At 43.4% G+C, this 11,875-nt stretch overlaps 1 protein-coding gene across 2 annotated transcripts; it reads left to right on the plus strand.

Moving 5' to 3' along the window:
- Positions 1–100: 100 nt before the first annotated feature.
- On the plus strand, positions 101–11,706 carry si:dkey-256h2.1 (uncharacterized protein LOC337520 homolog). Of its 2 annotated transcripts, XM_065958198.1 has the most exons (13): positions 101–723; positions 2,101–2,237; positions 3,212–3,387; positions 4,260–4,420; positions 4,715–4,855; positions 4,992–5,113; positions 5,428–5,596; positions 5,769–5,914; positions 7,452–7,526; positions 7,883–8,028; positions 8,106–8,232; positions 9,664–9,797; positions 11,480–11,706. In XM_065958198.1, exons 1-13 carry the CDS (start codon positions 278–280, stop codon positions 11,603–11,605), a joined length of 2,106 nt encoding a protein of 701 aa, XP_065814270.1. In that variant the 5' UTR covers positions 101–277; the 3' UTR covers positions 11,606–11,706. The 2 variants fall into 2 exon arrangements, with proteins under 2 accessions (XP_065814270.1, XP_020509224.3); XM_020653568.3 differs by lacking the exon at positions 7,452–7,526 and having other exon boundaries at positions 104–723.
- Positions 11,707–11,875: the final 169 nt, after the last annotated feature.

The raw sequence follows: 11,875 nt of genomic DNA on the forward strand, positions 1-11,875 counted from the left end.
GTCTGCGCCTGTCTAATGGTAGACAATCAAAATCTCAGTTTGTGTATATTCTGCGTCGTGGTTTGCGGTTTTTTAAAGAGTTTTGTCCTACTAGAGCCGCCGTAGCCACCAGCTCGACCCGCCTACAACTCAAATATCTGATAGGAAGATTAGAGTCCGTCCAAACAGCGTTTAACAGCAGCCGTCTGACCTTTTTTTAAATCCAGACAAACTCAGAGAGATGCTCGGACTCCACTGACCCGTGGTGAGTTCACGGTCACTCACCGTCAGGGGGAAAATGGCTTTGCTGTGCACAAAGTTTTCTATGTTTTGGTGCCTTATTGCTTTGACAGCTCATGTGATTGAAGGCGAACGGAAAGCGAAACTAACTGAAGAGGAAGAGGCCTGTGACTCCCGAGAAAACCCGATCAGCGTAAGGTCCTCGAAAACCTCCACCTCCTCACCTGGGCCGGAACCGGGAGACCCCGCTGCCGCGTTTACAGTCCGAACTCTGGATGGAGAGTTCGCCTTCAAGCCCGGTGCCCTGCAGGGACCTGTCATCATCCACGCCTTCACTAACAAGTCGGGGTTCTTGGAGTGCCTGTGGAGCTCCGAGTCGTCCCTGACCAGCTTGGTGCAGGACCTGCCGGACACCACACAGGTCCTCTTCCTGTCCCTGGACGACTCTGCGGTCACTGATGCTCTGTGGATGAGGGAGCAGCTGCAGCGGGTCGCCCTGCACAGGTGACCCAGAGGAGACACTGAGGTGTATAGAAACCCAGTGCTTGTAATGACATGCATAATAATATGCACAACTCCATAATCTCCACACTGCACTAATAAAAAACTGAGCTGAAAACAAATCAGAAGTTAAATTACTAGTTGGAGTTTTGGTCACAAGGAGGAGTAGATTTTCTTGAATTTTAACTTTAAAACAGCAGGTTAGAAATGTCTAAACTTCATAATTCTGCAGACACACACAGTTTAGACTCTTTGAACTGTATATTATGATTTAATAAATGAATGAGAGACTTTAAATTTGAAAAAACAAACAACACAACAGTTTTGCCCCAAAGGGAGTATATGTAGTTTATATATTACTCCAACCAATTCTCACATTTCTTTACAACTCATATACAAAAGTATCCCCAGATTGTTCACCACCTAAAATTAAATAAATAATCCAACAGTATTTACAATCCAAATATCCACCCACTTATAAAAAAAAAAAAAAAGATCGTTTATTTCTTTTTGTCGCTCTAGTTTTCACATTTTGCAGACTTTTCTAGACCTTGATGCGCGTGTGTGTGTGTCTGTTTGCGTGCACATGTGATTTTGTCTTCCAGTTAAGTCATGATAAATACCTGAGATCAAACATTTTCGTTTGGTTTTGTGTCACCATCAAGAGGCAACCTCCGGTCTTGAAAGACTTAAGTCGATTTTGAAGTGCAAAATCCTGCAGTTCATCAAGTGTCCACTAGAGGGCTGGCTCCAGGGACACAAGAAGTCACATACACACCCATTCAAAAAAAGCCTGTTTTTGTTTACAACCTGGTAGTGTTGTAGTCAGGCAGGGCAACTGAAACAAGACCATAAATATCAATGAGAAATCTTCATCTTGTGTTCAGGGGGCGTGTCACTCACTTGGACTGTAACACTGGGAAGGATGTGGCTGTAACCGGGGGATAAAAATCAAATTATTTATGAATTTAAGTGATTTGTTCTTTTAGAAAGAGGCGTTGTCCTTCTAAACACCGTAATGAAGTGGAAATGGCCGATCAGTGGTGGTCTTGAATGGTCGTGATTTAAAAGCCGGAGTCCACCCAGTCTGAGACCGAGACAAGACAGAGTGAAAATGCTTTCGATTCCGAGGCGTGACCGAGACCTTCGACGAGTTGTCTCAAAACCAAGACCGATTTGACAGGTGGGTGCGATGTAGCAGTTTGTCATGGAGCTGACATCTGTTCATCTGGAGGTAAATTATTCCGACAGCGCGTCAAAGGTTTAATCCCTCTCGAGGGCCCTTTTTTTTTTTCTTTTTTTTTTTTTGATGTCCTGCCGAGGCAAAAGAAACTCTATGCTTGATTTCACATGTTTGACAAATGTAACGTTCTCTTCCAGCGGTAAGAAGGAGGTCCTGTCCCGGCTGCACTTCTCTCCTCTGCCGGTCTTCACTCTGGGAAACTGGATTCCCAGTGTGCTTTACTACTGGGGAGGCTCGTCCCGTGTCCTCACCCAGGCTGTTTTCACCTCGGAGGGTAAGACCGCCGCTTCTTTTGTGAATTTAATGCCTCGAAATCTGTGTCTGCCTCACCTGATCAGCTGAGACGCAGCATGTGGGTGTCTATCAGAATAAATGACATGTAAGGAAGAGTCTTAAATATCCATTATGTTCAGAAAAGGTATATTTTTCTGAATATTTCTTGACAACCTGACTCCTTCTGTAAGACTGGATATTTTTAAGTGATGCATTTTGCATACAGGAGCTTAAACAGAATAATCCTCTTGGCGTGAGCCCGTAAATCCATCTGAACTTAAACCCTGCTAACAAGTGTTTACAGGTCAGAGGTCATACTGGGGAGTCCTTTTGGTGTTAACGTTCAAATTAAATCCCACCCCCAATCGCCCCAAGAATATGTTCACTGCTTGCACCTACACTTCAAGCTACCACACACTAGTACAAGTTAACCGCTGGTGTTTGGCACCTACCTGTCCAACAGAAAGCGGACCACTGTGTGTGAAAGCCAAACAGACAGACTGGACTGATGCAGGCTGCATGGCTGCAGCACGGCGCTGACCCGCAAGGATTAGACGTCTTGAGTTAAACGAAATAAATACTCTACTGAAATTTAAACTTGATTAAAAGGCCAACCCTACAATCACATTGCTGAATAGTCCTTTCATCATGTTTCAGAAAGCAGGGAGAGTGCATTTTTTTTAAAGATTTACACCGCTCGTCTTTAGGAGGAAAATGTAAAATATCACATAAGATCAAGTCCTATTTTACCTTAAATAAAGGAAAAGAAATCTGCCAATGGGGCGAGTCAAATGAGCTATTGTATTTACATATGGAGTTCATAGAGCGCATACTGTGTTAGCTCTACAGTTACAGCAAGACACAATACTTAGCCCTCTGACTAAAGATAACACACGAGATCAGAAAGACTAGAAACACACAATCTCTTGTTTCCCTTTTTCTATTTATATATATATATATTTTTTCCACTCACAGGGTGGAACTTGCCGATTATTATCAAGAGACTTGACGGCAGGTACGATTGGCTCATGACAAAATGGGGTCCCAAGTCGCATCAGCTGGTGGATGCAGATGACGGATGTGAACCTGCTCCTGCGGTGGCGGGCGCTGTGGCCTGGGTGTCTGAGGGAAACTGCTCCTTCTTCACTAAGGTCCGTCTCTGTCGACGATACAGAATCGAGCTGCGTCTTGTTCACACTGTAACTTCAAGATAAAAGTTTGCTTCAGAGCAGACTGATCATTGCTTTAAAGAAATGAACGGCAGAGGGGGGAAACTCCTTTAAACAAGACGGTTCATCGTGAAAAAAGATTCAGTTTGAAGCATCCTCAACAGAAGAAGAAAAGAGACGACTGCACGAGAGACAGACTTAACCTATACATCTCTGATTGTCTAAGAGGGGCGTCATAGATGTTTTGGTGGCTGGCGACAGGGCGGCGGTGACTGACATGCAGGTTTTTGTCTTTGCAAAGACCTGCGTGTTTTTGTCGACTCCTGTGAGCATTATCGGCTTTGGTAACTGTGAACTGCTCGCTTAACCGTTTCTCTGCCTCACTTCACTTTCACTCTTCTCTTCTGGGGTTTTAACTGAATTTAGACCTTAAACATGAGATTTCAAAGCATGCAGCAGTTTTTGAAAGCAGTATGTTACAGTCTATTCTAAATAGTTTTTGGATGATATATGAATGTTTAAATTTGTTTGTTTTTATGACGAACCTTTTTTCTGCACAAATAAATATAGAATGATACAGCCGTTTTCAGACATTATATATATTTTATTTATCATGCATCATGGATATCGCAGAGTGTGACAGATGCAGACTCTCTGGTGAAATCTGGTCTTAACATAAAGTTAAAAACGTTCACTTTTGAGTCAGTTTCTCAAAGTAAAAATCTTCTCTGGGAGAGTAGAACCAGCAGAGTGATTAGACATGATAATAAATGATCCCCTCCACCTGTTTCATGTCCAAACACTCGTGACTTTTATCTGATTAGACTCATCATCCGATCCTCGTTTCCTTTCAGGTGGAGAACATGGCCAAATCCAACGCCTCCGGTGTCCTCGTCTACGCTCTCCCTGGTAACCCGCTCCAGGATATGAACTGCGAGGGGGACGATTGCAACACGACACTGAAAATTCCCGCTTCCATGGTGCACCTGGAGCCGTCAGTGGCTCAGGCGCTTCAGTAAGGATTAAACACTTCTTCTGTTTGAGCCGTGACATCGTTTCACTTTGATAAGGGAACAATTTGAAGGTTAAAATCGGTCGCTCGATGCTTCCTCTTGGATTATGACTGTCACTTTCGGTCATTTTTAATGGAAGGGGGCGATGCAAAGGTCTGTACAAACCAGACAATCTGGTTTTAATTCAGGGTTAACTGTAAATTGTCTGAAATTTGTCCAACATGAAACCTGGTTACTTTTCTTGTGTTGGTAGTTTTTTGTCAAAGTGAAACTTTTGAATTTGTGTTGTTTTGCAGGTCTGGACAGCTGGTGTATGTGACCTTCCAGATCACACCGTCACCGAGCTTCTTCCTATGTATTGACCAGCAGGGGGCGCTGGCTGAGATGGGCTGGTTCCTCTACCCCTCTTTTAGTTTTATCAACTGGCAGGCTCAGTGGTAAGAACGCCAATATCACAATCTGTACAGGATACAACACTGTATTTTATTTCAACTTTCAAAAAACAATAAAAGTGGAATATAAATTAAAAGAGGAACAAAGAGGCGTCTGTCTTAAACAATATTTTGTATCCAGGTTTGATTTCTATGCAGAGCTGCAGATGAAGCTCCAGAAACCTGCAAAGGTCATTCCTGTATTTGACAAAGTGCTGATGCAGGGGGAGAAAGGAGCGGTGGCCACAGTCTACTTGCCGTTAGGTAACTTCATGAACACTTTTTTTTTTTTTTTTTTTTTTTTTTTTTTTGTTCCTAGGCAAAAAAATGTCGACGAGCAATGTCTTTTGGATTAAGAGGAAGAGTTGATTTAAACTGTCTTCTGATGCTAAAACTTTCCCTACCTTGATTATGTAATATTTTTTTATTGGACTCTTTGATATAAAACATCCATTAGAGACCAAATAAAAACAATTAACACTTCAGTGAAAACATCAGGAGCCTGCAGAGAGAGACAGAAATCATGCATTAGAGCATCTGTGTGAGCAGCTTTTTAATACCAACAAGTGTCTCTTCAGGGTTGTCGGACTACGACCTGCTGGAGCTGGACGCGTCCCTGTCGTGTCCCGGCAGGAGGGACTCGACCTGCGCTCACTGGGATCACACAGTGCAGCTGTTTGTGTGCTGCGATCACACTGGTCCGTACTGCAACACAGAGCTGGGCCGATGGATCACCGCCTTCCGCAGGTACAACATGCTGATGTGAAAACTGCTTTTTTATGAATGAGTCACAGATTTTTAGGATGTGAAAACATCCATATACTCTCTCTGAGGGTGCTTAAACATTCTGGAGGAGGACACATGCACGTAAATATAATCTGATGACCTGATCGTGTTATTTTAATTGTTAATTTGGCAGAGGAACTGGTCGTTGGCTGACTGATGTGTCTCCTCTGCGCCCCCTGCTGGACAGCCACCAGTGCACCCTCACAATGAAGACAGTGCCCTGGGCCATGCCGTGGTTCGTCTCGCTCAACCTGAGATTCAGTGTCAGCAATCAGACAGGTATAAACTGTGATGACCCTGGAGGTATTTTCCATTTGAATTACACAAACAATATAAATGTATTTTATATACATCATTACTTCACTACTGACTATTAAAGGTTTTAAAGAGGACATATTATCCCCCTTTTCCACCTTTTCAAACAGCCCCCTGTGGTCTAAATGAAACATCTGTGCTGTGGTCAAAATATAACATGAATCAAGCACCAGAGGAGGTTTGTGACCCTGTATAAACCAGCTCTCTCAGAACGCTCCGTTTTGGTGTGTGTGTCTCTTTAAATGCAATGAGCCCCCCCCTGAGTTTCCCCAGTAGACATCACTCCTTCGTTATCGAGAATAAAAATGGCAGACATGCGCAAAAGTTTTGCTCTAGACTGGGGGTGGAGATACCAGGGGAGGGGATTTTTTTTTTTACCAGAAACCCACTGACATCACAAGGGACCAAATTAGAAACTGAGAATTCTTTAGTGTTGTAAGACTTACGCAGACCACAAACGAAGGACTGGATGGGTTTATTTCACATTTTGTATGTCAGTAGACACTCATGAAAAATCCACTTGTACAGTGTTTTTAACCTATGTCCCCTTTAATGTAATCTCCTTAATACTTGACTTTTTACCATCGATTAAACTGCAAAGAAATTGTCCGGCTTCAGTAAAAATTCTGCTCGTGATAGTTGTTTGTACAGATGTGTATGGGGAGAAAATTTTGGTTCTCCTTTTTTTTTTTATTTGATGTCAGCTGAAGCGTATCAATGTGGACAATAATCTTGTATCAAATAATGCTCCAAGTACAGAATCACTTTCTAACACCACTACTCTGTGTATTTGCATTGCAAGGAAACAAGGAGGCATGTTTTCAGCTACAAGCCAACCTCCCATCTCAGAAAAGTAAATGATGCTGAGAACTGAGCTCTTGTTCCCTGTCAGAGTGAGAGATGTGTCAAACATGGCTTCCCCGCAGGACCTTTTTGTCAGTTCTCTCTCACTGGAGGTTTTTTAAACAGCAGAGAGCAGGAATCCCCCCCGCAGGAAGGAACACACTGTCAGTAAATAGTTACCGAAAGATGTTTGGATTAAAATGAGACTCCCAGGAAAGACGGAGCTTCTAGCTCCTGGAAATATTTTTTGACTCAGAGTTTGACACAAAGGATGATGAGCCTGTCAGGCATCAGATGAGCACATGCCCGATTGGAGCCATGGCCTCATTTCCATCTGCAGTCCCGTTGGTGGTTAACATGTATACAAATGTACATAAAACCACAACAAGTAAAAACCAAACATAAATTGTACATGAGTTGACAGAGACACATTTATACAAGCTTAAAAATTGGCTGTGCAGTGTTCATAATAAACCAGGATAAAGTACATTCACTCTTCTACTTAAACGTATTTTAAATTTAATGTACTTAATTGCATATAATATTCATAAAATCCTCTTCATGTTTCTCTAACACTAATGTGTATCTAGTCTGTCTTCAAACCCCCAATGGTGAGAAAAGTCAATCCTAACCATCTTTTGCCTGCTCCACTTTTCAGAAAATGTGTGCTCAAACAGGCCGTTTGGAGATTTTCCCTTCATGACATCACAAAGGGCAGTAACCCCTCCCCCAGGTGGGTGACACTCCCACAGCTAGGTGTTTGTTCTGCCCTCTGAGTCTGCCTTCTTACCATAAACAATAGGGCATGGAGCGAGAAAGCCCAAGACACCCAAGCCCTTCCAGAGAGGGGGTGTGGTCATACACAGCTCATTTACATATTTAAAGGTACAGAAACAGTCTGGTCTGAGCAGGGCTGAAATAGAGGGGTTTATAGACATGATCAAATACAGGATCAGAGTGGATTTCGAACAAGAAACTTCACACACGTTTTGAGGAGCTCTGAGACTCATTTAAACTGGTTGAAGAGGAGGAGAATATACATTTTGTCATAGTTTTTCAGTTATTCACCGTTTCCTTTTTGCTCCAAAGCTTCAGGAAACTTTACAGACGATGGTGACGAGGAGAACCTGCGCCCGTTCAGAGTGATGCCTCTGTACAGCGGGGGAACCTTCAACAAAAACTACAACAAGAGATTCAAGCCAATCAAATTCTCCGTCCCCACATCAACAAAAAAGGTAACAACATCTGCTCTCTGTTGCATTTGAAGAGCTTCATTTCTGCCTCGTCTCACCTGTCGAGCGTCTGTCTGCAGGTGGAGCTGTACGCCATCATCACGGCACACGGCAGCGACGACAACAGTTGCGGAGAGTTTTGTGTCACCTCCCATCACTTCCTGTTCAACGCTTACTATAACAACACGCTCTTATTCGATTCTGCAGGTGAGAAATGTCGGCTCTGTCTGATGAACTTTTACTCTCAAATCTCATTCCGATTTTAAAGTTGTTTCTTTTAAATCATATTCAAACACATGATGTTCTGAATATCGACAATAAATACGGTTAAGTGGATTGAGCAACAGGTAGACTGTTCCACAAAGGCTCTGTCACATCAAGTTATTCGGCTGCATTCAGAGGTGATGCTTGTCAACAGGCTGGGCAGGCAACTGCTTGGGGCCCCAGACCAGTAGGGGGCCCCTGATGGCTGACCAACTCCAAACCACAGCAGGGGCTCAAAATGTGCACATTTTGCAGTGACGGAAGGAAAACCTCCCTAACGGAGACCCCATCTGACAGCACTCACTCTCCTTGCCATGCTGCAAGTGTTGCATGCATTATTGCTGCCAAAACCAAAGTTTGTCAATGAAAGTCAACAATGGGAGGAGTATGCGTCAGGACCCTGGCAGACATGAGCCCCGTTTCCACCAAGCGGTCCAGTAGAGTTTGGTACAGTTCAGTACGGTAAACCCTGAACTTGCTTGCGTTTCCACAGCCACCTCTACCCTTATTCTGTGAGCGGAGTGTAAGCCAGATGGAGGTAGCTGCGTCAGCTATGTAATAGTGTGACATCATAGCAGCCCGACACAGTGTAGTCCGCTATTAATTAATTAAAATGTTCAAGGAGAGGGACACAGTAAACAAGGGACCATTTAGGGTCAGACCCATACCCTTGGCACCCCAACAGAAGGGTACCAAAGAAGTAGGATGGTACGGATCCCTTATTTTGGTACCACTCCCAACTTTTGATGGTGGAAACGCCAATAAATGGGTATCATACTGAACCTAACTGCTGGTGGAAACGGGGCTATAATGTCGGAGGGCCACCCGATACATTTTTGCCTTGAGCCCCAACAGACTCTAGAATCACCACTGGCCGCCTCTTAGTGCAGCCAAGAGCATCTGGTGTGTTGACCGCAGTGCTCTGACTGCAGCATGTTGATGAAACAGCTCATATAAATAAGACAGTGCCAACTAATGTAAAGTAAATAAACAAAACAATAGGATCTTAAACTGGACCCTGAAGCTGACAGGAATCCAGTGGAGAGACACCAGTACAGGAGTGATGCGGTCACATCGTCTCTCTTCCCGGTCAGAAGACATGCTGCTGCGGTTTGGATCAGCTGCAAGCAACCAAGGGACGACTGATCCACACCAACACACGGAGAACTACAAAAGTCTAAACATGTGGAGGACTCTCTTAAATGTATCTGGAGGAAGAGAGAGCTTTACCTTTCCCAAAAGTCTCCGTTGTTTCATTCTCATCAGTTAATTATCGCTCGCTTTAATCCCTGGCTCAGTGTCCAGTAAAGGAAAGGGTCATTCGTTTCACTTATTATTTTCATTTGTTTTGGGGTTGTTGTGTTGAACCCTCAGGATCACCTCTGGGCTGTGCCATGCGGGTCAAAGAGGGGGCGGTGCCTAACGAACACGGCACATGGCTGTACGGACGGGGAGGCTGGTGTGACGGACTGCAGGTTGATCCCTGGAGGCTCGATATCACCACACAGGTAAAGACTCCTGATCCCTTCTTGGTTTATTTCCAATACCTGTTCAGAGTAGAGATGCACTGCTTGTGAAATCCTGGATGACATCAATGTTTGAAATCTCCATTTGACTGATTCTCACTATAACGGCTCCAATCGGACTAAGCGAGGGAGGATGTGGGTAAACGACACGATAGGTAGGAGACAAAAAGACGGGGAATATCATCACACTTTCTTAGGCCCATCTAATATATGATTGGCTGGTTTAAAAGAGTCCTGGTGACGCCAACAGTACCCTTCTGGAAGGACGATATTCAACTTAAAGTGTTCTTATTGACTGCACAAAAAAAGACGGCGGTCGTAACAAGCAAGCTGGACGCTGCGCCTTCTCTCCGGGCCACCAAGTGCTGCTGCAAACGCCCTCTCCTCATTGGGGAAAAATTCAAAAAGAAGCTGGCATTCAGATAAAGACGTCAGCTCCCTCGTATCCATGGGAACAATTGGCTTCTTTTACCTCTTTGTTTTGAATTCCTTGACCTCATTGGTTGAATTTCCAGCCACATCTCACTCACCATGCTGCATCAAACATCAGACAAACAAAATGTAGCATTAAGAAGCTAAAAGGGTGAATATATTTTGAAGAGTTGGAGGAAACTAAAACAGAGCTAAAAATGTGTGAAGGTTTGTCTTCTTTTCATCATGGTGAAGGAAAAGGGACTTTTAGTTCATGCTAACACACTCAACATGCTCATTTTGTAAAAGATGCTTGCTAATGTGTTCAACTCTCTTTTATTCTCTGCACACACATTTTCATGGTTACTGAGGATATGTGAAACACCCCATCAGCTTCTAGTTCTCCTTCAGATTTACAGAGATCTTCCTCTGAAGGTCACACTGCAGTAAAACATTCGAGTGAAGGAAGCCCAATTAGATTTAAGAAGTGCTTAATTGTCCTGAAGTGATTTGTAGAGCTCGAAGGCTCTCGATGCGATTGTGTAAACTCCTGAAGGTGTATCACATAATCAGTGTGTGCAGCCGTGTATCTGATGACTTCTGTAATTTATCTGCTTAACTTCAGGAGAACAGGGCTGTGGTCGATTAGTCTATTTTGCTGAGACGGTCAAGTTGTTTTGTTTTTCATATTTTTTGGGGCTTTTTGCTTTTATAAGATGAACAACTTTAGAGAGACCGGAAATGTTGGAAGGAGAGAGCGAGGGGATGAGATTCAGCAAAGAGCGGAGGTCAGATTTTAACCCACAACTGCTGCAAAAGTACTGCAGCCTCAGCACATGGGCCATTTTGGATATCTAGTAAACATTACATCTGTGCCATTTTCTGAATATAATGCCCTCCTGCCTATTGAAACAACCCCCCGTTTGGGACATGTCAATAAACCTTTAAAAAGATAATAGAGGCAGGCCATGCTGTTGTAAAATGATCAGGAGCGCCTGCAGAAAACAGCTTATCCCCACATCCGCTAAATCAATGAATTTTTATTTGTATACCGTCAACTCATAAGTGTTATCTTGAGACACTTTACAAAAAGCAGGTAAAAGACCTTACTTATTGCTAAATTACAAAGATCCAATCCAAAATAGTTGGTATTTCCTGATCGTGGTTCATCGTTTGTCCCTTGTGAAGTATCTAAAGAATAAAAATGCTGCTTCTTTATCTTCCTAAATTTGACATTTCCTACCTTCCTTTAGCTGGACATCAGCGGGTCTGAATCAAACACCGTCCTCTACTTTGGCCTGTTCAACGGGACGGATCCCAATCCATCCAAGGACCCTGGATACATTATTATGTCGTCTTTTCTCGTCTTCTACAAATGATGCCTCTCTGTGAAACTCAAAAATCTGAACATTTCTGTTGGACTGGAGGATACTACACTGAATGTACAATCAAGCCAAAGATTAAATGTCTATTTTCGTAACGCTTTCCTCTCATGTTTTCATTCGCCTTGCTCCTATTTGATTCATTTGCGTAGGTGGGAGGTAACAGTTAGATCTGGAATCATCACAGTCGGCAGCGCTGGTGCCCAATATCACCTGCTTTGCTCTCCCAGTACAACAGACATGTGTATGTTTCTCAAGTCGTCACCC

This window comes from Labrus bergylta, chromosome 8, assembly GCF_963930695.1.
Source record: "Labrus bergylta chromosome 8, fLabBer1.1, whole genome shotgun sequence".
NCBI lineage: Eukaryota > Metazoa > Chordata > Actinopteri > Labriformes > Labridae > Labrus > Labrus bergylta.

What these genes read in the sequence shown, in the direction of transcription:
- si:dkey-256h2.1 (XM_065958198.1), top strand. Translation starts at nt 278, where the DNA reads ATGGCTTTGCTGTGCACAAAGTTTTCTATGTTTTGGTGCCTTATTGCT. An exon ending in TCAGTGGCTCAGGCGCTTCA is followed by an intron (nt 4,421 to 4,714) that starts GTAAGGATTAAA and finishes GTTGTTTTGCAG; the next exon opens with GTCTGGACAGCTGGTGTATG. An exon ending in GGCAGTAACCCCTCCCCCAG is followed by an intron (nt 7,527 to 7,882) that starts GTGGGTGACACT and finishes TTTGCTCCAAAG; the next exon opens with CTTCAGGAAACTTTACAGAC.